Raw genomic sequence first — 27,869 nt, forward strand, 5'->3', positions numbered from 1 at the left:
GGCCTTCTTTCCAGTGAGCCAATCAGGACGCGCCTCTCGCCGGGCCCGCGGCCGATTGGCGGTTGCCATAGCTCCGGGTGTTCGCTTGACAAGATGGCGGCGGCCGGGCGGTGGCCGCCGCGTCTTCAGCGCTGGGCCCTTCCCGGCTTCTGAGGCGGGCCGGGTTCCAGGCATGGGCGCTGCGCCCGCGGCCCCGCTCCTGCTGGGGCTCCTTCTGCAGGGCGTCCTGAGGCCGCTGCGGGGGGACCCAGGTGTGTACGCGGGGCAGGGACCCCCGGGCCCGGGAGCTACGACGCGGGAGCCGCCGCCGCGCACTCCGCAGCAGGGGTCGTGCGGCTTTTGATCCCGCCTCCCGCCCGCTTCCCTCTCTCCTAGCTTTCATCCCTCCTTTCATCCGAATGTCCAGCCCAGCGGTCAGCGCGGCCCTGGTCGGAGGCCCCGAGGAGGTGACCGTGTCCCTGGCCCCGCTGCAGGTGGAGGCTGGTAAGGAGTCGGGCCTCTGGTGGGGGCAGGGGGCGCCCTGCGGCCCTGCCTCTGCCCTCAGCCAGCAGGGTGGACAGGTTCTGCGCGAGAGCTTGGGCTGGTCGTGGCTAATCCTCGTGCTTGTCTGCACCGCCTCCTGTCCCTAGTGAGAATGGTGTCTTTTCCTCCCAGTAGACCAGCGAAGAAGCTGAAGTTGAGAGAGGTTGCCCCCTCCCAGTGTCCAGCCTAGGCAGTGGGAATCCCGTGAACCTCTTACTTGCTGGACCCTGCTGCCTTGCAATCCTCTCTCCCTTAGGAGTACTGCCGATTCCAACTTGTGAAGCGCTGGGCAATGAGACGGGAGACTGGAGCGTGGCTGTGACCCCTGGAGTGGTAAGGCAGCAGCAGACCCCCTGGGGTTTCTGCAGCGCTCTTGATTTGACACAAGCGTCCTCCGGGTCGGAACTGCTGCGGATGGCTGTCTGGGGAGCCTTGGCTGCATTTCAAGGGCTCGGAGAAGCCTGTTAAATTCTGTGCGCATTTTTCTAATGGGAAGGTCTCCAACTCATATCAGTTTATCCAGTGGGTGTGGAACTCAAAAAAAACCTTCCTGACCACCGGGTCTTGCCCAACCCTGGGCTTCTGTGTCAGGACAGTGAGGACTGGAGAGGTGATGTGTCTTTCATGGAATAAGTGTCCACTGATTGTCTAGTATCACCTCTGAATTAAATGGACAAGAAAGGCAGACTCTGCTTGTACCTTAGGAATAGACATTTGCATATCCAGAGCCATCCTGAGAAAAACTGGGGATCATTTTCATTGACTTTTGTGGGTATTTCATCTCCCACTAGTGGGAGAATAAATACACTTAAGAAGGATCTAGATAAATCGAACTAACATGTCAGACCTGTTTGACTTTCTCTAAGAATTCGAAAGTTGTTTGCTTTTATGTTAAAAATTCAGAGTCAGCTTACATATTTCAATAGGTTTAGGGATGGAATTGAAGAGAATTCTGTCATCTTTGAATACGGTTCTTCTCTTGCAAAATGCACCGAGGCTTCTGTGTGCTTTTATCGTGCTTTCTGTTCTGTGTTCTGTGTATGCTGTGTTGAGTTACCAAGTGCTGCAGTGTTTTCCTTTCAGAAGGTGTTGGAAGTGACCGTGAGGCTGAAGAGGGACCTGCTGCAGTGTTCCTCTAATGGGACAGATTCCTTCTCAGCGTCCCCGTGTATTGTTCAGACTCTTCTGGTTTCAGCATCTCACAACTCATCCTGCTTAGCACATCTCCTCATTCAGGTGGAAATTTATGCCAACTCTTCTCTGACCCATGGTGCATCAGGCAAGTGAAGCCTTTGATGTCGTTCATGTCAGATATTAGCTGTTTTGTTATAAGTATATGCCATGCAATTTAAAAGTGTTCTTGGGGGCTGGGGGAGAGGCTTACCTAGCATGCATGAGCCACTGGGTTTGATCCTCAACACCCCATAAAAATAAATAAAATAAAGGCATAGTGTCCACCTACAACTACAAAAAAATAAAAGTGTGCCTGACTTTATTCTTTTAAAAAAAATTTTTTTTTGTAGTGTGTGTAGCTTAGTGCTAGAGCACTTGCCTAGCATGTGTAAGGCATTGGTTTTGATCCTCAGCACCACATAAAAATAAATAAAGGCATTTAAAAAATAACATTATTGTGCTAAGTGAAGCCAGTCTTCAAAGACCACATTCTGCACGACTCCATTCGCAGGGAGGTGCATGGGCAGCCGGGAGCATGGTGGACAAGCAGCAGATGCAGGGGTGGTGGATGGAAAGGGCGCAGGCTTCTTCCTGAGGTAGTGGAAGTGTCCTAACTTGACTGTGAACACACCCAGACCCCTGAGGTCCCCTCATGAAGTGCCCAACACCTTTAGGGACCTGCACTGAGAATGGGATCCCTGCTTGGGGGGTGAAGGGAGACCTGGGAAGGAGGGGGTGCCCTTTCCACTGCAGAACAGGAGACCACGGGAGAGGCAGCCAGTGCAAAGGCCAGGAGTGGGTGTGGCGAGCAGCAGGGACGAGTGTAGACAGCAAGACAGTGGCGCCCAGGCCAGGGAGGCGGGGCAGGTCTTGGGCACTGAGGATGGGGCAGGGCTTGGGGAGCCTGTGGGGACCTTTAACACAAGAGGTGGCTTAACTTGTTTTTGTACTGAGGATGGAACCCAGGGGCTCTCAACCACTGAGCCACCTCCCTAGCCCTTTTTCATATTTTATTTAGAGATAGGCTGGCTGAGGCTGGCTTTGGACTAACGATCCTCCTGCCTCAGCCTCCTGAGCTGCTGGGATGACAGGCATGTGTCACCGGATCTGGCTTAAGGATTCTTTAAGGGGCAATGTTAGAGGATGATGATTTAGGAAATAATGATTCTGCTTTTTTCCTTTTTCTTTTTTGAATATCACAAATGTGACAGTGCTCTGTTAGATCGTGTCACAGCTGACCTTTCCTGTTGTCCGTGCTTTTCAGAGAACATGACTGTCATTCCTAACCAGGTGTATCAGCCCCTCGGTCCTTGTCCTTGCAATTTAACGGCTGGCGCCTGTGATGTCCGCTGCTGCTGCGACCAGGTACGTTCTCTCTGACTGCTGGGCACAGAAGTCAGGCTGCCTGAGAGCGTGTGAAGGACACCAGCAGGCCCCATTTTGGCTTCCTGATAGATGGTCTTTCAGAGTTGAGGTGACATCTCACTGGCAGTTTGCTTTCAGATTGTGTCTTCTCATCTAGTCTTGTCAGTCTAGCTTATGGAGGAAAAACTGCATCCCTGGACAAAGCCGTGATTGCAGCGGCTGTACTGAGAGGGTGGTTGTAGGGTCCTTAAGAAAACGCAAAAAAGAAAGCGTGGTTTCAGTGGCTGCCAGTACATGTGTAGAGTCGTGTGGCCACGTCCTCTTCTGACTGGGGAACATCTCGGTCACCTCAGAAGAGACCTGTGCGCATTCACGGTCACTCTCATTCCCATGGCTCGTCCTGGGCCACCACGAATCTGCCTCTTCTGCACGTTGCCTGAAGTGGATCCCCACGCTGGGAGCACTCAGCGTGGTTTTTGAGACTGTCCTGCTCTGGCCTGTGCCGGAGCCTCGCTGTCACGCTGAATCACCTGCGCCGTGCAGATCTGCCACATGTCTCGTGCCCATCTCGCAGGGGTGGGCCCGCCCACTGTTCTCACTCTGGCTATGATGAGTGGCTGCTGTGGACAGTGCACGTGAGGTTTCTGTGCACAGGCTTGGTTACAGCCTATTGGGTTTGGAATTGCTGGGTCCTCAGGGACAATTTTTTTTTTTTTTTTTTTTTTTTTTGGGTGCTGGGGATCGAACCCAGGGCCCTGTGCTTACAAGGCAAGCACTCTACTGACTGAGCTATCTCCCCAGCCTCAGGGGCACTTTTGAGAAGCTGTTTTCCAGATTCTTCCAAAGAGATTGCAGTATTTTACATTCCTGTCAGCAAAGTGTATGGGTTGTCACTAACATTTGAATTATCTTTTTTTAAAAATATCTTTTTAAAAATATCTTTTTAGTTGTCAGTGGACTTTATTTTTATTTATTTTTACGTGGTGCTGAGGATCGAACCCAGTGCCTCACACGTGCTAAGCAAGTGCTCCACCACTGAGCCCCAGCCCCATTATCTCTCTTTGATGATCGCCCTCCTCGTGTGTGTGGAGTGGTGTTTCATTCTGATTTTGATTTGTGTTTCTCTAGTGGCAGATGATGTGCACAGCTTTTTATGTGCTTGTTTGGTATTTTTGTGTTTTCTTTGGAGGAGTCTGTTCAGATCCAGTAATTCCCCGCCTCCGCCCAAGTTCTTTTTTTTGTGGGGGGAACTGAATCCAGGGACGCTCTTCCCTTGGCCTTTAACTTGTGATCCTCCTGCCTCAGCCTCCTGAGAAGCTGGGATTGCAGAAGTGCACCAACACACCCAGTAATGTTATAATTCTTGTAATTAGAGCTTTCACAACCATTATATTTAATTAAAAGATAAAAGCACGTCATAAATCTGGTTCAGGTGTCACTAGAAATGTCAAAATGGTGTTCTCTCCCTCTTCCTCCTGTTACTCTTCCCTGTTTCTAGCATCAGGGGACAAAGTTCCACCTCTATTTCGTCAGCACCTGGCTGGGTCTGAGAACTAAATTGACGGTAGATGGACCGGACAGGAGCACGCACTTTTATTTGGTGTAGGCTTCTCCTGGCACAGGCGTGGACACAAGGAAGCAATCGGATGCCGTCTTGCTGTGTGTGCTGAGCGGGTGTGGTGGGGTGCAGGGCGGATAGCTGGGTGCAGGTGAGGAGCAAGAGGAGGGTTAGCGTCATGGGGCTTGTTTGTGCAGAGCCCTTGGCCTCAGCTTTCTCATCGGAGAAAAGGAATGTGGCCTTTGGGGGGCGCCTCGTTGGTACTGCACGTGCTGGGGTGCGTGAGGCTGCCCACCCCCAAAAAAGGAAGGAGAGAGAGCGTGGCTGTCGCTGGTAAAGGGAGCCATCCCTCACGCGGCACTCCATCCTCCGCACCTTACCTAGTCAACAGGCAGGTGGCCTTCAGCCGCATGTCACCTAACCATGGGGACGCGCTCTGGGGACACGCTGTCGGGCAGTGTTGTGGTGCCAGCATCCTGGGGTACTTAGTCAGCGGGGAAGCCTGGGGCCTCGGGTGTGTGCAGTTGTCACTGACAGCTGCGTGAGCAGCGCGTGACCAGAGTCCACCCCCTCTAGCTTCGGAGTTTGCCGTCGTGTCTGTGGCACTCGCCACTGGCCTTGCTCATGTCCTGGACCAGTGACATCCTCAGGTAGCCACGACCCAGATGCTTTACACACAGTTTTCTGTTTGGATGGTTCTTGTTGGAACAGTGGGTCAGTTCCGTTTTGTGTGGGAGGAGGGTGCTGGGGTTGAGCAGTCTCAGGCGGTGAGGGGAGTGTCCTTCCTGCAGTGACCGCAGGCTCCTTCCCTCGGGAGCCAGGAGGACCCAGCTGCGGGAACGGGAATGGGCGCGGGAGTGAAGTGATGCTCTGAGCCGCCCGGGTCACCCAGAAGACAGCGGGCGCCCCTGGAGGCTTGTGGGCTGGAGGCTGTGGCCTGCATGCCCTGCTCTTTTGGGCGGGGGTTTGAGCAGTGGCGACAGTGAGAAGGGGGTCTGCTCTGTCGTGGTCCCCAGGGTCTGTGCTGTCACTAGTGAAGCCGCGGTTCCCCTGAGGCCTGAAGTTCCCACCTGGAGCCTCGTGAGGGCGTTGACTAAGGGGATCTGGAAAAGCACTGTCAGAGGAGATGGCACTGTGTTTGCTTCTCACCTGTTCCGTTGCACCTTGCTGGCCTGACTCAGTGTCGTCCGCTAGCCGGGGACCACGACTGGCAGGCCCAGCGGAAGCCTTGACCTTCTTGCTTTTAAGGAGTGCTCGGCGGAGGCCAGGGGCCTGTTCCGACAGTCCTGCTTCACTGGTGTGTTTGGAGGAGACGTCAACCCTCTGTTTGATCAGCTCTGTGCCGCTGGGACGACGGGCCAGGTCCCCGACGGGTTCCCCTTCCTCTGCGTGCAGTCCTCCCTGGCCAACTCCCCCTTCCTGGGGCTCTTCTATCACGGTGCCGTGTAAGTACCCGGTGCCTGGGAGGGGCCTCGGAGCCTCCTCCGGAGGCCCTTGCTGGGGTCCCTCTTCCCTCAGCACCCGAGGCGATTCGATTCTAGACTCCAGTTAGCGAGGCCGCCTTGTTAAGTGCTTGAAGGAATCGGGCCTCATGAGCCTAAGGTGGCACAGCAAACAGTTCACAGTGATTTTCTAGCTGGAAGGAGCAAGCGGGCACCGGGGCTTTTGCTTCTGCTTGTGTGGTGGGGATTGAACCCGGGGGTGCTCTGCCACTGAGCCCCAGCCCCAGCTCTCCCCATCTTTAGAGACAGGGTCTTGCTAAGTTGCCCAGGCAGGCCTTGAACTTACCGTCCTTCCGCCTCAGCCTCCCGGAAATCTGGGAATTCAGGTGTGTGCCACTATGCCTGGCCCCGCAGGGGACTTCTGTCTGTATTTTATAGTTCTGTATCGTTGAGAATTTACAACTATGATTTTTATAATTAAAAAGTAAAGAAAAGCTTGAAGGAAGACTTGTGTCATAGTGGGCGGCAGCGGCCGTGTCACTGATGGTCTCTGCTGTGGACTTGCAGTACCTCTGAGCACCACCCTGCCTTTGAAGCGCATCTGCATGCTGAGCCACAGGGGTTTCCAGACTTCGGTTACAAGCAAGGAGATCCGGTCATGACCATAGACAAGGCCTACTTTACTATTCCGCAGGTAAAGGCTTGATCGTGCAGGAGGCTTATTTTCCCATCCTGCTGTTGATTCAACTCGCTGCTTTTCAAAATCTCTACCATGTTACTTATTTTGCCAGGGACTTTACTATGGATGGTCTCTGGATTTAAAAAAAAAAAAAAGCATTCTTAATCACTAGCTAAAGCTCAGAATGGACTTGTCAAATAAGACAAAAGATTATTGATAAATTTTCTTGGAATTAGTGAGTATTCTTCACCTCTGTTGCTTTAATAGCCAATTTCTGCTAAGCCATAAATATATCATTGTACTTTTACTTTTTTTTTTTTTTTTTTGATACCAGGATTGAACCCAGGTGCACTTTACCGCTGAGCCACATCCCCAGTCCTTTTTGGTTTTTTTTTGAGACAGGGTCTCACTGAGTTGCTTAGAGTCTCTCTCAGTTGCTGAGTCGGCCTTCAACTGGCACTCTTCCTGCCTCAGCCCTGTGATCGGCGTGTGCCACCATGCCTGGCTAATATATCATCTTATGTACATTCTAGAATTTTGAAACATATTTTAGGGTTATAAAATTTTATATGAAATCTTAATTTTTTTTAGTTCAACATTATTAGGAGAATACATTTGTGAGAAGAAAACATGGGATATAAAACAATTTCTCTACTCTTCAAATGAATCCATTTTTATGGCATTAAGAAAATCTGGGTACTGGAACTCAGTATAGAGCAGGTGCTTAGCTGTGTGGAGCACCGCCCCCCCCCCCCCCCCCCAGTTATGAAGTGGGAGAGAAAATCAAGTTGAATATCAGGTCTTTGCAAGAGTAAGAGTGGGACTGGGTTGTGGCTCCGTGGTAGCACAATTGCCTAGCATGTGTGAGGCCCTGGGTTCGATCCTCAGCACTGCATAGAAATAAATAAAGGTATTGTGTCCATCTACAACTAAAAAAATATTTTTAAAAAGTAAAGAGAATGGAGCAAAGGGTCTTACTCAGTTTTATTACATAATACTTGGTGTGACTCCTTAACCTGTCAATCATAAGTTGCACTAAAGCTGGTGGTCAGCTCATCAGTGGACTAACCACTGTTGAAACCAGACCAGGGACAGGGGCAGGCAGCAAAGGAACAGTTATAAGAGACGCTGATCTGTTTTTTTATGGTTATGTCATAAATCTGCTGGATGTGTCCCTTACCCTCAGGTGTCCCTGGCTGGGCAGTGTCTGCAGAATGCCCCTGTGGCATTCCTTCGGAATTTTGATGTTAAATGCACTACTAATTTGGAAGTGTACCAAGAACGCGATGGCATTATTAATTCAAAGATAAAGAGCAGCACCATGGGAGGTATGTGACGTGTTTGGAAGGAGACCCCAGTGTTAAACTGTGACCTCGTGAGAATGTAAGTCATTTCTACTGGATCAACACTTACACTAAACTGGTATTTCAACTGGCAACTGAGGATGGTGTTTTCTCTGGAAAAAGTGCAGTTCTGTAGGACAGCCTGTTACACATTAAGTCTTTGTTTCTTTGGAGGTACTGGGGATTGAACCCAGGGCCTCATGCCAGGCAGGTGCTCGGCCAATGACTTATAACCCCAGTTCCAGTTCTTTCTTTTTTAAATTCAAGTAAAATTTCCATGACGTAAAGTTGTAAAGCAGTGGCAGTTAGTACTTTCACACCTGCGTGTGTTTCTAGACTTTTCCAATACCCGCCAGAACTGCTGTGCCCTGTCGTAGTTGCTCCCCACTCCCCCTCTGTCCCCGCAGCCTCCACCTGTTTTCTCTCTGTCTGTGGATTTACCTGGACAGTTCATGGAAGCGGAAGCCTACAGTATGTGGCCTTTCACATCTGGCTCTTCCACTGAGCGTGATTTCATGTGTCAGAACTTGGTTCCCTTTTACGACTGGATCACTTCTGTTGCTTGGGCTGACCACATTCTCTTATCCATTCGCTGGCCAACGGAGGGCTGGGCTGTGTCCACTTTTGGGTGTTGTGAATAGGTCATGAATAGTGCTGGTGTGAACACCATATATAGGTTTTGCAAGAGCATGTTTTCATTCCTCTTGGGCACGTGCCTAGGAGTGGGATTGCCATGTCCCATGGGACTGTGACACTGGGGAACCACCAAACTGCTCCCCAAAGCCCTGTAGCCTCTCACGTCCCAGGGTGGGAGTGGTACCCTGTGATTGTACTGCTCTCAGGATCCTCTTGGTCCTTGCTGGTGGCTGAGGTGACTTGCATCTGCTGGTGTTGCAGGGCGGGCTGTGGCTGGCTCCTAGGGCAGGCGTGGTTTCCACGTTTGCTTGATCAGCTTTCCTTGGGGTAAGTGATGCGATCACGTGGACAATGCCATCTTGTGGAAGTTAATCTGTGTTTTCTCAGGCGTAGTTACACCAACAGTGACCTATGAGGAAGCCACCGATCTTGACAAATTCATCACCAATACAGGTATTTACTGTTAGACTTTTATGTCATTTCTGCAGAAATGTAAATGTCATTTTTTACAAGTGTGCCACAGTTCCAGAGTAAAACACATTTTTATTAAGAATTTTGGGGGGTTTACCAGAGTCAGGAAGACATCCCAAGAGCATTGTGTTTGTTCCTGTTCCACCTTGCTGTAGGGTACCCTCTTAGGACCGCAAGGTACCTCCCACCGCCTCCCGGCCTGGATTGGATGAGTTGCAGGGCCCCTTCTAGTTCTCAGGTTCCTGGAGACTTTCTTGGACGTTTGCTAGGTTGTTAAAAAATTCTTTAGGATACCATATTTTCATCTTTTACTTTCAGTTGTGATGCAGCCAAATAAATTATATCCAGTGTGACTGATCTTACCAGGACTTTGTGTGTGTGTGGCGTTGGGGACTTAACCCAAGAATGTTCTCTGAAACTTTGAGACAGTCTCGCTCAGTTGCTGATGCTGGCCTAAAACTTGCAATCCTCCTGTCTCAGCCTCCTGAGTCACTGGGATTACAGGTGCACACCACTGTGCCTGGCAGGACTTTTGTTCCTAATGAAAGATACTATTTGTGTTCCTTTATGGTGTGTTGTACTTCCCCAGGTCATTCATTACGTCAACAATTTTGTTTACATGTATTTATTTTGATTCACTGTACACAGATGGGGTATACTTCGACAATATTTTAGAAAAATTCCTGCAGTGTAGTAGGAAGCTAGGTGGCAGGCCCCCACCCTGGAAGCGATGCTCTGTAATCTTTCACTTCACAAATATTTTCACCAAATGCGAGCTCCACGTCATGCTGAGACAGGTGCTGGGGACTCAGGAATAAAAGGGAAGGGACATAGTCATTCAGGGTAATGCGAACGGAGGAGGCTGCTGGCACCAACCTAGGGATCAGGGCAGGTTCCCTGGAGCTGGAGGCTGGTGGCAGGGTGGGGTACGCTGGGAATGGCCACCCAGGCAGAGAAGTTCGGAAGAGTTCTTGTATTTGCAGAAGCACTTCTGAGCAACGAATCAGCCTCCGATGGATCAGATTCCAGATTCGTGAATGTGGAAGAGCATTATATTTTCAGATGGAATAACAACACAATCAGTGAGATAAATATCAAAATTATCAGGGCAGAAGTCAGTGCCCTTCAGAAAGGTAACTTTGAGGGTAGTGAGAATGCCTTAAGTTTAAAGCCAGCCTGCCTGCCTTTCTTTCTTTCTTTTTTCAAGATTCTCATATTTATGACCATAAAATGAAGTCAGATTTTTTCTTAAGTGTGTCTAAGAGTTAATCAGAGACAGTATTTGTTTGACATCAAACTACAATTTTTTAAAATATATTTTCTTTAGTTGTAGATGGACACCATACCTTTATTTTATTCATTTATTTATGTGGTGCTGAGGACGGAACCCAGTGCCTCATACGTGCTAGGCAAGCGCTCTGCCACTGAGCCCCAGCCCCGGTCCTCAAACTACAGTTTTTAAAGAAAATAATTCTACGGGGCAGCTTCTTTCCAGTGAGTGGTGCACGTATGTCTTTATTTGGATTTATTTCTAGGAATAATAACGCAGAGGTTTACTGTGAAGTTTTTAAGCCATAGCACTGGTGACGAAGAGGAGATGTCTGGAAATCCAGGTAAGGTGAGCGTGTGCCGTCTGTCCGTGACCTGCCCGCGAGCAGGCTGCAGCCCGGCCGCACCACCCCACCCCACCCGAGGCCGCTGGTGCTCCCCACATTTTAGTTTGCTGTGCTGACCTGCTTCTTTTTTCCTTTTTGTGACATTGTATTCTTTTTCTGATAGCATCTTGAAATTTTTTTTAACATAAAATGTCCTACATAGTAACAAGTTGCTGTAAGTACAAATTCCTTCTCTGTAGCTACTGATCTTTTAAAATAGACATATTGTACTTAAATCATTGGCAAAATAAAGTTTTTTATTTGTTTGGTACTCGGCATTGAACCCAGGGGTGCTCTACCACTGAGCTACATCTCCAGTCCTTCTGTTTTGAGACAGGATCTTGCCAAGTTGCTGAGACTGGCCTCAAACTTATTATCCTCCTCCCTCAGCCTCCTGAGTTGCTGGGATTATAGGCATGTGCCACCATGCCCTGCTAGAAAGTTATTTTAATTTATAAGGAATTCTAAAATGTTGAAGTTTAGAAAAATTTAATCTGTGGTCTGAGTCATATTTCTATTGGACCGAACTTGGTTCGGCTATACGTGCTCAGAAAAGATTTGTTGGTTAAGCCGTTTTGTCTCGAACAAAAAATTCCCTTCCTTCGGCTCTTCTTTGATATCTTGAGGTGCTGGGGAAGGAAGCCAGGACCTCCAAGCCTGCTCCATTTTGGTCTTAACCAGGCAGTCGTTAAATGGAAGAGGACTTTTTGCTCTTCTGTCACGTTTTTGCCTGGCCTTCCCCAGCGTGCTGACTTCTTTGGTATATATTGACTTAATGGCGCGTGTGGATGTTATTTTTTTTTAAAACCTATTACTGTGGAGTTTGGGGGATTATTGTTGATTTTGAAAGTAGCCTCCTGGAATTTAAGTGTTTTCATAGGATTTCTGAGAACTGCTGTCAGAACATGTGAAGAATATTGAAGCTCTTGTCAATAAAGGACGCGTCGGTTGAGAGCAGATCTGACCAGCCCCGGGGACAGCTTGTATGTGTCCGTCAGGTGGCACAGGGTGGGAGCACTGTACCCCTGTCTTCAAGGAATTGCTGTCTTACTTGGAAAGACAGCATCAGATTGTGAGAAAAGATGATGAAGCAGCCGAGACAATTGACAAACGAGTGCTGTGCTTCTAGACAGGTGCCCTAGAACTGCAGCCGAGCGGGGGGCTGAGGCTGGAGCATTACAAGTCTGAAGCAGCCTGGCAGCTAAGTGAGACCCTGACTCAAAATAAAAGATAAGAGAAAAAAACGTGCTAGATGTGGCTCAGGGGAGGAGCGCCCCTGGTTCAATCCCTGGTACCAAAAAAAAGCCACGTGGCAGAAAGGAGTCTGAAGTCCACTCAGGCAGGGACAGCCTACAGCCAGCAGGGAGACTGGGGTTCAGGGACAGTGGGAAGGAAAGCTGGGAACAGGAGCAACGCCTGAGTCTCAGTCGGAGCCCATGGTAGAAAGAACTCTAGAAACACGTTTCGAGGGCATGTAAGTGGGAATACAGACATGAACTGATGTGATATTATCATGGAGTTATGTTTCTTAGATGAGATATTTGTGTTGTCATTGTGAAGGGGAATACCCTTACTATAGGAGACGATGACAGAGGGTTTAGAAAGGAAGTATGTGATGTCTGCAGCTTATTTTCAAATGGCCCTGAAAAGTATATCTATATTTATATGCTGCTCTGACATTTATATTTGTGGCTGAACACAAAGTTGCTGTTTTTCGGTGGTGGTTATGTTGGTGTTCGCGTTATTATGGTAAATTTGTGGTGGCTCTCACCTGTACTCCCACCAGCTAGGGAGCTGAGGCAGGAAGATCTCAAGTTTGAAGCCAGCTTCAGCAGTTTAATGAGGCCCTGTCTCAAATAGAGAAAGCGCTGGGGCTGGGAAAGGTTACCGGCCAGACTGCTTGTTCTCTTGCGCGCATGTGTGAATACGCGACAGTAGGTCACCATCCTGCACAGCTGTACTGCCCCAGTCAGAAAGGTGAGAGAGCGCTGGGGATAGAGCTCAGGGGCAGAGAGCCCGGTTCCAGCCCCAGTACCAGGGTCTCAGACAGGGTCTCACTGAGTTGCTTAGCACCTCCCCACTGCTGAGGCTGGCTTTGAACTTGCGATCCTCTGGTGTCAGCCTCCAAGCCTCTGGGGTTACAGGCATGCGCCACTGCACCCGCCTCTCAGGACGTTTTAAAGAAAGCTCTGCCCACGTACTTTCTTTCACTGTAATCCTCCCCTACGTTATTTGCTGAGAACAACTTGAGGAAAGGTGCTAATCCCCATGCGTGTGTTTGTCTAGGTTACCAGCTTGGCAGGCCTGTCCGAGCCCTTCATACCGACAGGATGAATAACGTTACTGCTTTACACCTTTGGCAACCAGGTAATCTGGCCGTTATGATAAGCTTCCTGGTGAACCAGAGCTAGATGTATATCCATACTTTGATCTAATCAAGTAATCGATTAGTTGAAGGCCAAATTGGTTTCTGTAGTTGGGAACAGGAAGAGGCTGTTTTTCATGCTTCCGTCCTTCAAAAAGGACTGTTAACATTGTCCACTGCTGTCACCTGTCGTCCCTGTGGTGCTGAGAAGAGCTGAGAACAGCCTCCTTGTGCACCCTGGCCAGTCTCTGCACCCCTGGTAGTTGCCCACACCTGCCTGCCAGGCACGGGGCTCATGTTCAGAAGGGACCCTGACCCTGTCCAGAAAGGAGCCTTTGTTCGCCTTTGAAGGGATTAAAGTAACAATAATCTCAGTTTGTGAAACTGGAAGCTTTATTTGTACTTACTGTTTTCTCTGTTTTTCAGGAAAAACTTTGAAGTAGATCTTTAATTTTATTTGGCAAAAACAGTAAGAAGATACTCTTTTTTCTTTGATAGCTGGAAGGGGTTTGTGCACATCAGCCACTTTCAAACCCATTTTATTTGGAGAAAATGTACTCTCTGGGTGCCTCTTGGAAGTTGGAATTAATGAAAACTGTACTCAACTCAGGTGAGTTTTACTGACAAAATTTATCCACAGTTTTGAATGATTTGCTTAATAAAATTAATTCACTACAAATACTAAAAACATATGAAACATTAGAATGAATTGGAACTTGGTAAAAATGGTAGGGAAAAATGAATAAATAGTTACCCACTCACACTAGAGTTGGTTTGAGCAACCTCATCAGGGAAAACAGACCTCTTTCTCCTCTTTCTTCAGACGAAAGCTACATCTTCCATATTTAAGCGAAGTTTGCTGCTGAACTGAAGTTTGTTTAGGTTGTTTGAACTTTATACTCTGAGAACTTGCAAAAGGGCCAGGAACAGGTGCAGTTGGTGTGATTACACTTAATAGTTAAGCCCTGTTACGTGCTGAATTGAGAACCTTCCATTTAAACGTATGGGTAGCATTAAGGTGTGTTTATGGATCTGAATGTACACTGTGGGGTGAACCCAGGGACTCTGCATGCCAGGCAAGTGCTCCACCACTGAGCCACACCCCTGGGCCTTTTTAAAAAAACATTTTGTTTTGAGGCGGGTCTCATGAGTTGTCCAGGCTGGAATTTACCATCCTCCTGCCTCAGTCTCCGAAGTCGCTGGGATGACAGGTATGCACCACCTTGCCCAGCATTCTTTTTTAAAAATCGAGGTAAAATTCTCTAATTAATCATTTCAAAGTGAACAGTCTGGTGACATGTAGTGCACTCTTCAGGGCTGCAGTCAACACCTCTGTCCAGTTTCAAAAATCAGCCAGAAAGGAAGCCTGTACTGGCTCCATAGTCCTCCGTTTCTGCCTCGCCCCAGCCTCTGGCACTTCCCACTTTTTGTCTCTGGGTTTGCCTGCCTGGGCCTTTCATGTCAGTGGAGTTGGACACTGTGACTCTGCCTGGCTTGTCCCAGTGGCGTAATGCTGTCAGAGCTCACCGTGCTGTGGCGTGTGTCGGGACTCGTTCCCTCGCACGGCGGACTCGCCCCGCACTGAGTACGTGGACCACGTTGTGTTCATCCATCCGCCCGCCCATGGCTGTGCTGGTCGTCTCCACCTCTGGCGCTGGTGAATACCGTTGCCATGCGCGTTCAGTCCAAGCAGCTGTTTGAACGTGTTTTCGGTTTTGAGTACATTCCTGGGAGTGGAAGTGCTGGGTCATATGGTGAGTCTCTGTTGAGGCTTTTGAGGAACTGCCAAATTGTGTTCGATAGTGGCTGCACAACTTGACATTCCCACCAGCAGTGAAGGAGGGTGTGAATTTTTCTACTGCCTCAACAACACATGCTGCTTTCTCTTTTAAAAAAAATAACTGTCCTGGCTGGGGATGTAGCTCAGTTTTAGAGTGCTCGCTTAGCATGCTTGAGGCCATGTGTTCAATCCTCAGTCCTGTAAAATAAATCAGGAAGATAGTTAAAGCAGTTCTTCAGGAGCTCAGTGGTAGAATGTGTGCTTAGCCAGCATGCAGCCCTGGGTTCAACCCCCAGCACCACGAAAACCCAAAACAAAACAAAGAATCCTAGTGCAAGTGAGGTGGTGTTCCATGATGGCTTTGTTTGCATGCCTTCTTACAAGATTTTTTTTTGTTACCAGGAATTGAACCCAGGGGCGCTTAACCACTGAGCCACCTCCCCAGCCTGTTTTTGTTTTATTTTGAGACAGGGTCTCACCAAGTTGCTAAATTGCTGAGGCTGGCTTTGAACTTCTGATCCTCCTGCCTTAGTCTCCTGAGCCACTGGGATTACAGGCATGGCCACTGTGCCCCGTAGCAAACCATGTCTTATATGATACCAACATTTTAAGCCCAAAGTAAGAAATTGCTTTTGTATGTGCTCCCTCTCTGCACAGTCCATCCTGGGAAGGCCATCAAGGAGAAACGGGACTCCAGATGTTTTTTTTTCCCTTTGATTATTTAGATAATACTTTTATTAGTTTCTGTAATCCAACCCACATAGACAAGCCCTTACCTATTTAATACAATGCTTTACTCCATAACCTCATCAGATTTTAATGACAGCTCCTTGGAAGATTTTTATCTGGGCACTGACAAGTATAACTGGACTGTCCTGGGAAAGGACCTCAGGACAAGATCTGTGGGCTGAGAAATGTCTTACTCTCTTGCAGGGAGAATGTTATTGAAAGACTTGATTCGCTAATACAGGCAACTCATGTCGCCATGAGAGGCAACTCTGATTACCATGATCTGAGTGATGACTGGCTGGAAATTATACGTAAGTCAAAGCCACGTACGCATAAGCTGTGTGATTTGGTCGCTATGCTGTTGTAGCATTAGAGCCCAATGTGGTAGGTCACTTTGCTTTGCTAGCTTAACTGGACATTTGTCCAGTAGTTACTCTCCAGGAACACGGGCACTTGAGAATTGAATTTGTTGTTTATAAAAGCAACTTTGCAAATTAAAATAAAGCGAAGACACGATGCTAAGTGAAAGAAGCTCAGCCATAAAAGACTGCATCCTGCCAGGAGTGCTCGTGCACGCCCATAATGCCAGCGGCTCAGGAGGCTGAGGCAGGAGGGTCGCAAGTTCAAGGCCAGCCTCATCAGCTTAGTGAGACCTTGTCTCAAAATAAAAAAATATAGAAAGGGCTGGGATGTTGCTCAGTGGTTAAGCACCCCTGGGTTCAATCCCCAGCACCCCCTCCCCCCCCCAAAAAAAGAAAAGAACGACTGCGTCCTGTGTGAGTCCATCATACATGATATGATATTCAGAATAGGCAAATGTATAAAATAGAAGACAGATTGATGGGAGCCAGGCTTGGAAGGAAGGGGGGCAGTCTTGATGGGAATAGGATTCTTTGCGGGGGTGCTCTAAACCTGTGTCTGGGGCTTGGGCTGAAGCTCGGCGGTAGGATAACGAGTGAGACCTGGTTCAACCTCAGCACCCAAACCCACCCTCCCCCAGACAAGAAAGACAAGACAAAGCATCCTGAGTGTGGTATGGTTGCACAGCTCTGTGGGCCCTGAATCATACATGCGCCTTCACGGACAGTGGGTGAATGATAACGAAGTGTGAAGAAGCAAAGAGGGACGAGGAGGTGTGACAGGTGGGGTGACAGCAGGGCTCCTGGAGGCCCAGGAGGACTTAGCCCAGTGCCTTTGGCCAAAGGCACTTGCAGGGCTGGGGGCAGGAGTAGTTCAGCAAAGGAGGAGGAGCCCGCGTGCAGGGGGCGTGGAAGTGAGCTGGACTTCGCTGGTCCCCAGAGGCCTGAGTTCACCTCCAAACCCGAGATACCCATGGAGTCACTGAGCTCTGGCTCACAGGGTTTCCTGTGGCCAACGTGAGCCCTCTGACCTGCGAGTCTCTGCAGAGTTAGAACAAAGTCCAGGGTCCCAGCTGCTTCTCTCTTCCCCGTGGCACACAGGAACATCTGGCCAGTTTCTCGGGAGTCTTGGTGGCTTCTGCTCTCGCCCTGGCGTTGCCTTGTTGGGCTACAAAGTGCTCACTGAGTACAGCACCTGCCTTCATAGTCCCTCCTCACTGTGGGTGTGATGCCCCTCCTCCACCCGGCCAGTGGGGAGCAGCTCTCTGGATCCTGCCCTTTCGCTTTCCGTGTATCTTCCAAAGTCACGGAATTCATACCAGGGGCCATCTAGAAGCCTGCCTGCTCTGTCTCCAGCCCTGCTGAGATGAAAGTCATGATTACGACCCTCCTTGGTCCCCTCTGGATGACTGGGATCATATAATATCTTTGTGAGCTCCAAGCGCCCGTTTTCCAACCGGGGGGCGGGTCCTGTGGGGTCTCATACTCCCACCTGCCCATCCGGTCTGTGCCGAAGCACTAGGCCCGAGTTTGATCCTCACTTACACCAGAACCTAGAGATTGGGCTTCTCAAACCCTGGGCTCTGGCATTCAACCCAGCAAGGTGGGCTGTGGCATGACCCTGAGGGATGGAGGGAGGGGCAGGCACAGACCCGAGGAGTAAAAGGCCTGGGGAATTCCCGGAGCAGCAGGTTGGTGGGGGCTACATCAGAGAGGTGACGACTTCAAGGTGGAAGTGTTATCTTCTCTTCACCTCTAAGCCAAAGAGCAACCCCAATCCTGGTTGATAAACAGAAGAGAAGTGACAGGGACATGTGTGTCAAGGAGGAGGAAGTCCGACATCACGGATAGTGGCAGTAACTTTCAGGATCGATCTCTCTCTCTCTTTTTTTTTTTTTTTTTTTTTTTTTGGTGTACAGGGATTGAACTCAGGGGCACTCGGCCCCTGAGTCACCTCCCCAGCCCCTATTTTATATTTTATTTAGAGACAGGGTCTCACTGACTTACTTAGTGCCTCGCTGTCGCTGAGGCTGGCTTTGAACTTGTGATCCTCCTGCCTCAGCCTCCAGAGCCACTGGGATCACAAGCGTGCGCCAGTGTGCCTGGCTGACCTTCGGGATCTCTGAAGGAACAAGAACCCCCTCCAGGGTTGCCAGGAGACCTGCCACCGCCTCGTTGCTGGTTTTCCCAGTGCCAGTCTTCAAAATGAAGGGGAACAAATTTCTCTTTCACTTTTATTCTCTTGTAGTCCTATCACCTTGGCGGCAACAGCCTAGGAAATCACTCTTCATCTGCTTAACCCATGCCAGCTGAAGTTGTCAGGGTGGATTTTAAATGTCATACGCAGCCTTTACTAGGATCACGTGTCCCTAAAACAACTCTGTGACCTTTAACTGCAATTATGTGTTTCCTTTAAAGGCTGGGTGGACTATGGCTTTGCTATGTGGGTCAGGACTTTTGAAGTTTCAGTGACTGACTTACATACAAGGAAACATTTTAAACAACTCTGGTTAATTAGCACCTGTTCGTAGACTTAGGGCCTGAGCAGTGGGTGGAGTGACAACCTGAATCTATTAGACTTTGAAGTCTCATAAATGTGATTCCTGTCTAATATTTCCATTTTTTTGGTATCACGATATCATTGGAAAACTGTCATTAAACCCTTGTAAAAACGCACCACTTACCGTTTCTGTAGGTGTGGATGCCCCTGACGTGCACACTGACGCACCTGTTAGCAGCACGCTTGGCATCTGCCTGGACGTTCCTGCTCAGCTCCACATCCACGTCCTGATCGCTGACGCTGGCGTGGTGGAAGGGGTGGTTCAGCAGTACATACTTGGCATCCAGACCAGGTCTGACCCCTCTTGGATAAGCGTACTTTAGAGAGAGTCAGCCGGGTGGAGGGTGTGCCACGGAATAGCGAAATGCTAAGTTAGAATCCACTTGTGGGCTGGGGTTGTGGCTCAGGGGTAGAGCACTTGCCTAGCATGTGTGAGGCACTGGGTTCGATTCTCAGCACTGCATATAAAAAAAATGTCCATCGACAACTAAAAAGAAGAAATTAAAAAATAATCCACGTTTATTTACACATTGCAGTATTAGCAATATGATTGTATGTAGAGATGGAAAGTGTATAAACTGTGTTTATAATGGAAACTTCCCTCAGGAGTAGTTCTAGAGCTGGGTGTAAGAGGTTACGCAAGGTTTTTCAGGGAGTTCAGAGTGAAAGGGGCTCCTGAGCGCGCTCGGCATGCTCAAGTGCCTGATGTGACTGGCTTGCTAATCAGAGAACATTGCCGAGGGAGACACGGGCTGCCGGCAGGCAGGTTTAAGTCATGCTCTCCCACTGGTGAGCTGGGTTGTGACCTTGGGCAACACTTTATGTCACCTGACCTATATTTTTCTCATCTATAAAAGGGTCATAACACCTTTTTTTTTAAATTAAAATATCTTTTATTTACAGATAAATGATTCATTCTACACAAATGGGGTACAACTTTTCATTTCTATGGTTGTGCACAACGTAGATTCATACCATTCATGTAATCATAAATATATATAGGGAAATACTGTCTGTTTCATTCTACTGTTTTTCCATCCCCACATGCTCCCACCCCTTTTTCCTCTACACCATGCAAAGTTCCTTCATTCTTCTCTTCCCCCTGCCACCCCGCATCCTTGTATATTGTCATGCACTTATCAGAGAAAACATTTGGCCTTTGGTTTTTTGGGCTTGGCCTATTTCACTTAGCATGATATTTTCCAACTTCATCCATTTACCAGCAAATGCCATAATTTTATTCTTCTTTGTGGCTGAGTAATATTCCATTGTGTATATATACCACAGTTTCTTTATCCATTCATCAATTGAAGGGCATCTAGGTTGGTTCCACAATCTAGCTATTGTGAATTGAGCTGCTATGAACATTGATGTGGCTGCATCACTGTAGTATGTTGATTTTAAGTCCTTTGAGTATAAACTGAAGACTGGGATAGCTGGGTCAAATGGTGGGTCCATTCCAAGTTTTCTGAGGAATCTCCATACTGCTTTCCAGAGTGGCTGCACCAACTTGCAACTCCACCAGCAATGTATGAGTGTGCCTCTTTTCCCCACATCCACGCCAACACTTATTATGCTTGTGTTCTTTGGCAGTAGTGGGGGGATCGAACCCAGGGCCTTAACCTTGAAAGGCAGGAACTCTACCAACTGAGCTATCTCCCCAGCCCCCAACTTGTGTTCTTGATAATAGCCATTCTAATGGAGTTAGATGAAATCTTAGGGTGGTTTTAATTTGCATTTCTCTAATTACTAGGTATAATGAGCACTTTTTCATATATTTGTTGTATATCTTCTTCTGTGAAGTGTCTGCCCAGTTCCTTAGCCCATTTATTGACTGGGTTCTTTGTATTTTGGGTGAAATTTTTATAAGCTCTTCATAAACTTTGGAGATGAGTGCTCTGTTTGAAGTGTGTGTGGAAAAGATTTTCTCCCACTCTGTAGGCTCTCTTTTCACATTATTGTTTCCTTGGCTGAGAAAAAGCTTTTTAGTTTGAATCTCTCCCATTTATTGATTCTTGCTTTGATTTCTTGTGCTATGAGGGTCTTGTTAAGGAAGTCTGGTCCTAAGCCAATGTGATGGAGATTTGGGCCTACTTTTTCTTTTGTTTGGTGAAGAGTCTTGGGTCTAATTCCTAGATCCTTGATCCATTTTGAGTTGAGTTTTATACAGGGTGAGAGATAGGGGTTTAATTTCATTTTACTGCATATGGATTTCCAGTTTTCCCAGCACCATTTGTTGAACAGTCTATCTTTTCTCCATTGTATGTTTTTGGCGCCTCTGTCTAGTATGAGGTTACTGTACTTATGTGGGTTGGTCTCCATGTCTTCTATCCTGTACCATTGGTCTACCTGTCTATTTTGGTGCCAGTACCATGCTTGTTTTGTTACTATTGCTCTATAGTAAAGTTTAAGGTCTGGTATTGTGATACCTCCTGCATCACTCTTCCTGCCCAGGATTGCTTTAGCTATTCTGGGTCTTTTGTTCTTCCAGATGAATTTCATGATTACTTTCTCTCTTTCTATGAGAAATGTCATAGGGATTTTAATTGGAATCGTGTTAAATCTGTATAGTGCTTTGGAAGTATGGCCATTTTGATAATATTTATTCTGCCTATCCAAGAATATGGGAAATCTTTCCATCTTCTAAGGTCTTCTTCAATTTCTTTCTTCAATGTTTCGTCGTTTTCATTGTAGAGATCTTTCACCTCTTTGGTTAGATTGATTCCCAAGTATTTTATTTTTTTGAGGCTATTACGAATGGAGTTATTTTCTTCATTTCCCTTTCAGATGTTTCGTCACTTATGTATAAAAATGCTTTAGATTTATGTGTGTTGATTTTATAACCTGCTATTTTGCTAAATTCATTGATGAGGTCTAGAAGTTTTCTGGAGGAGTTTTTTGGATCCTCTAAATAGAGAATCATGTCATCAGCAAATAGTGACAGCTTGAGTTCCTCTTTTCTATTCATATCCCTTTAATTTCTTTAGTCTGTCTAATTGCTCTGGCTATTTCAAGTATGATGTTGAATAGAAGTGGTGAAAGAGGGCATCCCTGTCTTGTTCCCTTTTTAAAAAGGAATGCTTTCAGTTTTTGTTCATTAAGAATGATGTTGGCTGTGGGCTTAGCATAAATAGCCTTTACAATGTTCAGGTAAGTTCCTACTATCCCTATTTTTTCTAGTGTTTTGAGCATGAAGGGGTGTTGTATTTTATCAAACGCTTTTTCTGTGTCAATTGAAATAACTGTATGATTCTTATCCTTAAGTCTATTGACATGATGGATTACATTTATTGATTTCCAGATGTTGAACCAACCTTGCATTCCTGGGATGAACCCCACTTGATCGTGATGCACTATCTTCTTAATATGTTTTTGGATACGGTTTGCCAGTATTTTGTTAAGGATCTTTGTGTCTATATTCATCAAGGATATTGGTCTAAAATTTTCTTTCCTTGATGTGTCTTTTCCTGGTTTGGGTATGAGGGTCATATTAGCTTCATAGAATGAGTTTGATAGGGTACCCTCCTTTTCTATTTCCTGGAATACTTTGAGAAGTATTGGAATGAGTTCTTCTTTGAAGGTCTTGTAGAACTCTGCTGAGACTCCGTCTGGTCCTGGGCATTCCTTGGTTGGTAGGCTTTTGATGGCTTCTTCTATTTCATTGCTTGATATTGATCTGTTTAAATTGTATATGTCCTCCTGGTTCAGTTTTGGAGGAGCATATGTCTCTAGAAATTTGTCGATGTCTTCAGTATTTTCTATTTTGTTGGAATATAGATTTTCAAAGTAGCTTCTCATTATGTTCTGTATCTCTGTTGTGATATTTCCTGTTTCATCACGAATTTTAGTAATTTGAGTTTTCTCTCTCCTTTTTGTTAGTGTGGCTAAAGGTTTGTCTATTTTGTTTACTTTTTCAAAGAACTAACTTTTTGTTTTGTCAATTTTTTGAATTGTTTCTTTTGTTTCAATTTCATTGATTTCAGCTCTGATTTTAATTATTTCCTGTCTACTACTACTTTTGGTGTTGTTCTGTTCTTCTTTTTCTAGGGCTTTGAGCTGTAATGTTAGGTCATTTAGTTGTTGACTTTTTATTCTTTTCTTGAATGTGCTCCATGCAATGAATTTTCCTCTTAGTACTGCTTTCATAGTGTCCCAGAGATTTTGATATGTTGTATCGTCGTTCTCATTGACCTCTAAAAATTGTTTTATCTCCTCCCTGAAGTTTTCTATTATCCATGCTTTATTCAATAGCATATTATTTAGTCTCCAGGTGTTGGAGTGATTTGTTTTTTATTTTGTCATTGATTTCTAATTTCATTCCATTATGATCTGATAGAACACAAGGCAGTATCTCTATTTTTTTGCATTTACTAAGGGCTGCTTTGTGGCATAACATATGGTCTATTTTCAAGAAGGTTCTATGTGCTGCTGAGAAGAAAGTGAATTCACTCGGTGATGGATGGAATATTCTATATGTGTGTGTTAAGTCTAAGATATTGACTGTGTTATTGAGTTCTATGGTTTCTTTGTTTAGTTTTATTTGGAAGATCTATCTAGTGGTGACAGTGGTATATTAAAGTCACCTAGAATTATTGTGTTGTGGTCTATTTGATTCCTGGAATTGAGAAGGATTTGTTTGATGTACATGGATGCACTGTTGTTTGGGGCATAAATATTTACTGTTGTTATGTCTTCCTGATTTATGGTTCCCTTAAGCAGTATGAAATGTCCTTCTTTATCCCTTCTGACTAACTTTGGCTTGAAGTTCACTTTATCTGAAATAAGGATGGAAACTCCTGCTTTTTTACTGAGTCTGTGTGCATGGTAGGTTTTTTCCCATCCTTTTACCTTTAGTCTGTGGATGTCTTTTTCTATGAGATGAGTCTCTCGAGGGCAGCATATTGTTGGGTCTTTCTTTTTAATCCAATCTGCCGGTCTATGTCTTTTGATTGATAAGTTTAGGCCATTAACATTCAGGGTTATTATTGAGACATGATTTGTATTCGCAGTCATTTGGGCTTATTTTTGGTTTTTAACTTGACTTGGTTTCTCCTTTGAATGGATTTTCCTTTAAGGTAGTTCCTCCCTTTGCTGACCTACATTGTTGTTCTTCATTTCCTCCTCATGGAATGTTTTGTTGAGAATATTTTGTAGCGCAGGCTTTTTATTTGTAAATTCTTTTAACTTTTGTTTATCATGGAAGGATTTTATTTCATCTTCAAATCTGAAGGTTAGTTTTGCTGGGTATAGGATTCTTGGTTGGCAACCATGTTCTTTCAGAGCTTGAAATATGTTGGTCCAGGCCCTTCCAGCTTTTAGAGTCTGGGCTGAGAAATCTGCTGATATCCGTATTGGTTTTCCCCTATATGTAATTTGATAGTTTTCTCTCACAGCCTTCAAAATTCTATCTTTATTTTGTATGTTAGGCATTTTCATTCTAATGTGCCTTGGTGTGGATCTGTTGTAATTTCGTGCATTTAGTGTTCTGTAAGCCTCTTGTATTTGATTTTCCATTTCCTTCTTCAGGTTTGGGAAATTTTCTGATATTATTTCATTGAATAAGTTGTTCATTCCTTTGGTTTGTATCTCTGTGCCTTCTCGATCCCAATAATTCTTAAATTTGGACTTTTCATGATGTCCCATAGTTCTTGGAGATTCTGTTCTTACTATATTTCTTACTATATTCTCTGGGCAACTTTATTTTCAAGATTAAATATTTTGTGTTCATTAGCTGAGGTTCTGTCTTCCAAGTGGTCTAGTCTGTTGGTGATGCTTTCCATTGAACCTTATGCCCAGTGCATTGCCAAGGGTTTACTGTTGGTGTCCCTCCTCCTGGTGGCTGTGTTTATTTGGCTTATTATTTCCTTCATTTCAAGGATTTCCGTTTGTTTTTTTTGAGAATCTCTATCTCTTTGTTGAAATGATCTTTTGCTTCCTGCAGTTGGTTTTTCAGCTTATTGGAGTGATCATTCATTGCCTGCATTTACTCTCTTACTTCATCCTTTGCTTCACGAATCGTCTTAATCATGTATAATCTGAAGTCCTTTTCTGACATTTCTTCTAACATATTGTCACTGGATTCTATTAATATAGAATCTAGATTTGTTTGGATCATTTTCTTCCCTTGTTTTTTCATGTTGTTCATGTAACTTCCCCTCTAGCAGTGCAGATCTGGGGTATTGTACTTTCCCCTGTGTAGGCTTATAGTGACCATATAGGTTTCCAAAACCTTTTCTTTAAGGGGGAGATCAATATTAGCAGTGCCCAGTACAAATAATATGCAACCTAAACCAAATAGCCTCTATGAGGACATTAACAATATTGTCATAATAAACAGAATGAGTTCAATTATTATCTTCAGTATAACAAATAGATTTGCAATAAGGTCTACAGTTTCTAATGGAGGACAAGGAGGATACAGAGGGGTGTAGGATGTAACGGTTAATGGAATAAGAAAAGAATATATAGAAGTTCTAGATCATAGAAAGAGGGAGAGTGTAATCAAAAGAAGTCAGTTGTTAGCATGGGAAAAGGGAGAAAGAGACTCTGTGGGAACAGGTAAACAAAAGGAAAAGACAGCAAGAAAAGTAAAGAAATAAAAACTTAAAATTGTTCAATAAGGAGAAGAAAGAAAACCTACAGTATAACAGTCATATAGTAATGAAACCTCCCAGTCTTTAGTAGCCTGATGCATGAGAAGTACCTGACAATGAGCTTCAAGCCTCCAGCAGGCATCTCAGGATGGGATTTGCCCCACCTAAAGATCGGAGCTACGGCTTCCAGGATTATCCAAGATGACCACTCTGGCTTCCAAATGTGTTGGCAAATGGGGAGCTGCAGCTCGGGGTGTGGGTGTGGTCAGCTGGAAGTCTTGGAGGTGGGGTGTGGTTGGTCGGGCAGGGGTCCTGGAGGTGGGGTATTGTTGGTCTGGTTGCGGAATCCTGGAGGCGTGGTGCAGTCAGTTGGTCTGGGGGTCCTGTTGGTAGGGTGCAGTCAGTTGGTCTGGGGGGTCCTAGTGTCGGGGAGCAGTCAGTTGATATGAGGGCCCCAGAGGCAGGGAGTGATAGGTCAGGTTGAGGATCCTGGAGACGGGGCTCAGTCAGTCCAGCCAGGGGTCCCAAAAGTCATTTTGTTGTCTCAAATGGCATGTGTAACCAAACCTGCAGGTACTGTGGGAGTGAACTTCCAGGCAACAGCAGGCAGCTGGTGCTCCACTGGCGATCTGTGGTCAGTTTGCTGACTGCTGTAGGACAATCGGGAGGTGAACCTCGGGTGGTAGGTGTTGGGTACGTGAAAGGCAGGCGATGGACAGGCAAGCGGCAGGCAAATGGTCAATGGTGCCAGACAGTGAGCAATCTGCACACAGTAGTCGATATGCTGGCAGACTGCAGGTGGTCGCAGTAGACAAATCTGATAACACCTTTAAATACCATGCCTCTATTGGTTTTATTTATTTATTTTTTATTTTATTTTATTTTTTTTTTTGCGGTGCTGGGGATTGAACTCAGGGCCTTAGTGTCTATTGGTTTTAAATGACATGGTCCCATTAAGTAAAACAGGGTGTGTATTGGAAAAGTCAACACACAGCTCGTCTGTGGTTCATGGCTCTCGTGTGGTCAGGGTCTTCTTCACCTCTTGGATCCTTTTCCCTTTGGTTGGCTTCATTCTCTGGGAAGCCGTCCTCAAGAGATGGCAAAGGGAGCCGGGTGCAGCTCAATGGTAGAGCGCTTGCCTAGCACCTGCGAGGCCCTGGGTTCCAGTGCTGTAGAGAAACAAAGACAGAAAAGAGAGGGCAAAGAGGAGCCCGGACATCTCCTTGCATCAGTTCAGCAACTCCAGTGGAGAGGCCGCAGAAAAGGTCTGGGCAGACTTTCATTGGCTCCGTTTGGGCCACATGCTCCCTGCTGAACCAATCCCTCTGGCTGGGGCAGTAGCCAGCTCTGATTGGCTAGGCTTAGGTGGTGGGCCAGCCCTAGGTTCTGGCTGGTGCCTCTGAGTGTGGATGTGGTGGTTCTTCAAGGCAAGGTGCGCATAGTTACCAGAAGAAAGGGGAAGGGATGCCTGGCAGGCAGAAGGAAGGGAGGCCGACCACCATAACCACCAAACCCACTCGGGAGTGCTGTGCCGAGGGTCCTGCGGCGCTGTGCTCAGTGGGGGACGCCCCAGTGGACAGTTGCTGCTGCTGCTGCTGCTGTTTATTATATTGCCTGAGACCAACAAGTGATGGAACAAGTCACCTTTACAAGCACCTGGCTGAAATGGCTGCGGGAGGGAGCTGGGACAGGCGGGTGGTTGCAGCTGGTGAGGTGCGTGAGGCTCCTGTGTACCTGGATTTTAAAGTGTATATAATGCCACCATGACCCTGTGTTCTGAAGGCTTGGAGGGGAGTGACAGCCGTGTTCCCTGCCTGTCTCTCCGTGCAGGCTCTCCACAGTGAACTGGCAGTACCAGTGTGGGCTTACTTGTGAAGATAAGGCTGACCTGTTCCCTATCAGTGCATCAGTCCGGTTCGTTAAAATACCTGCACAGGTACCCCGACCCCTGACGAGGTAATCCATTTGCTGACCTAGTTAACATTGTAAGGAGAAAGAGAAATTTATATTTGAAAATAGAAGTTTATTCCTTAAATCACGTTTTGATGCTTTTCACTTGTTGTGACCTTCTGAAATGTTTGTAGATTCCAGATCAATTTTACAGAGTACGACTGTAATAGAAATGCAGTGTGTTGGCCACAGCTTCTGTATCCATTAACCCAGCATTATCAAGGTAGGGTGAAACAGATTTCTGCAATGATTATCAATTATGTTACAGAAATTTAAAAAATTAAACAAAACACGTGAATGTCACAGACAACTTAAGAAGGTTTAAAAAAAAAAGGTTTAAAAAGGAAAAATGTACTGCCAATGTGCTTAAAAATTATATCACTATTAATGGTTTAGCTTACTTCTACCTAAATACTTACAAAAAAATTAAGAACCAACATTACTTATTTTTCCCATCATCTTCCAGGGGAACCTTATGCCCAGTGCATTGCCAAGGGCTTACTGTTGGTGTCCCTCCTCCTGGTGGCTGTGTTCCTGAGCAACCCCTGGACCAGAACAGCAAAGCTGGGCACTCAACCACCATCGACTAACTCCCCTTCCTGATTGTAGCCCCCATGCTCCAGTGACTATGGCAGTCTTACATACCTCTCTGCAATATTTTAATAAAGGAAATGTTTTTTATTTTTGTA

At 46.4% G+C, this 27,869-nt stretch overlaps 1 protein-coding gene across 3 annotated transcripts; it reads left to right on the top strand.

Annotated features, from left to right (window-relative positions):
• Window positions 1-83: 83 nt before the first annotated feature.
• On the top strand, window positions 84-27,869 carry Tctn2 (tectonic family member 2). Of its 3 annotated transcripts, none has more exons than XM_047559959.1 (18): window positions 84-251; window positions 376-483; window positions 779-855; window positions 1,606-1,801; window positions 2,960-3,060; window positions 5,867-6,063; window positions 6,628-6,754; window positions 7,926-8,067; window positions 9,106-9,171; window positions 10,173-10,322; window positions 10,725-10,802; window positions 13,131-13,211; window positions 13,708-13,819; window positions 15,923-16,029; window positions 18,773-18,929; window positions 27,061-27,186; window positions 27,315-27,403; window positions 27,647-27,869. In XM_047559959.1, exons 1-18 carry the CDS (start codon window positions 173-175, stop codon window positions 27,781-27,783), a joined length of 2,130 nt encoding a protein of 709 aa, XP_047415915.1. In that variant the 5' UTR covers window positions 84-172; the 3' UTR covers window positions 27,784-27,869. The 3 variants fall into 3 exon arrangements, with proteins under 3 accessions (XP_047415915.1, XP_047415916.1, XP_047415917.1); XM_047559960.1 differs by having other exon boundaries at window positions 1,609-1,801; XM_047559961.1 differs by lacking the exon at window positions 10,173-10,322.

The sequence above is a fragment of the Sciurus carolinensis genome, chromosome 8 (assembly GCF_902686445.1).
Source record: "Sciurus carolinensis chromosome 8, mSciCar1.2, whole genome shotgun sequence".
In the NCBI taxonomy this organism is placed as follows: Eukaryota; Metazoa; Chordata; class Mammalia; order Rodentia; family Sciuridae; genus Sciurus; species Sciurus carolinensis.

What these genes read in the sequence shown, in the direction of transcription:
- Tctn2 (XM_047559959.1), top strand. Translation starts at nt 173, where the DNA reads ATGGGCGCTGCGCCCGCGGCCCCGCTCCTGCTGGGGCTCCTTCTGCAG. An exon ending in CTCTTCTATCACGGTGCCGT is followed by an intron (nt 6,064 to 6,627) that starts GTAAGTACCCGG and finishes GTGGACTTGCAG; the next exon opens with TACCTCTGAGCACCACCCTG. An exon ending in AGTCAGTGCCCTTCAGAAAG is followed by an intron (nt 10,323 to 10,724) that starts GTAACTTTGAGG and finishes ATTTATTTCTAG; the next exon opens with GAATAATAACGCAGAGGTTT.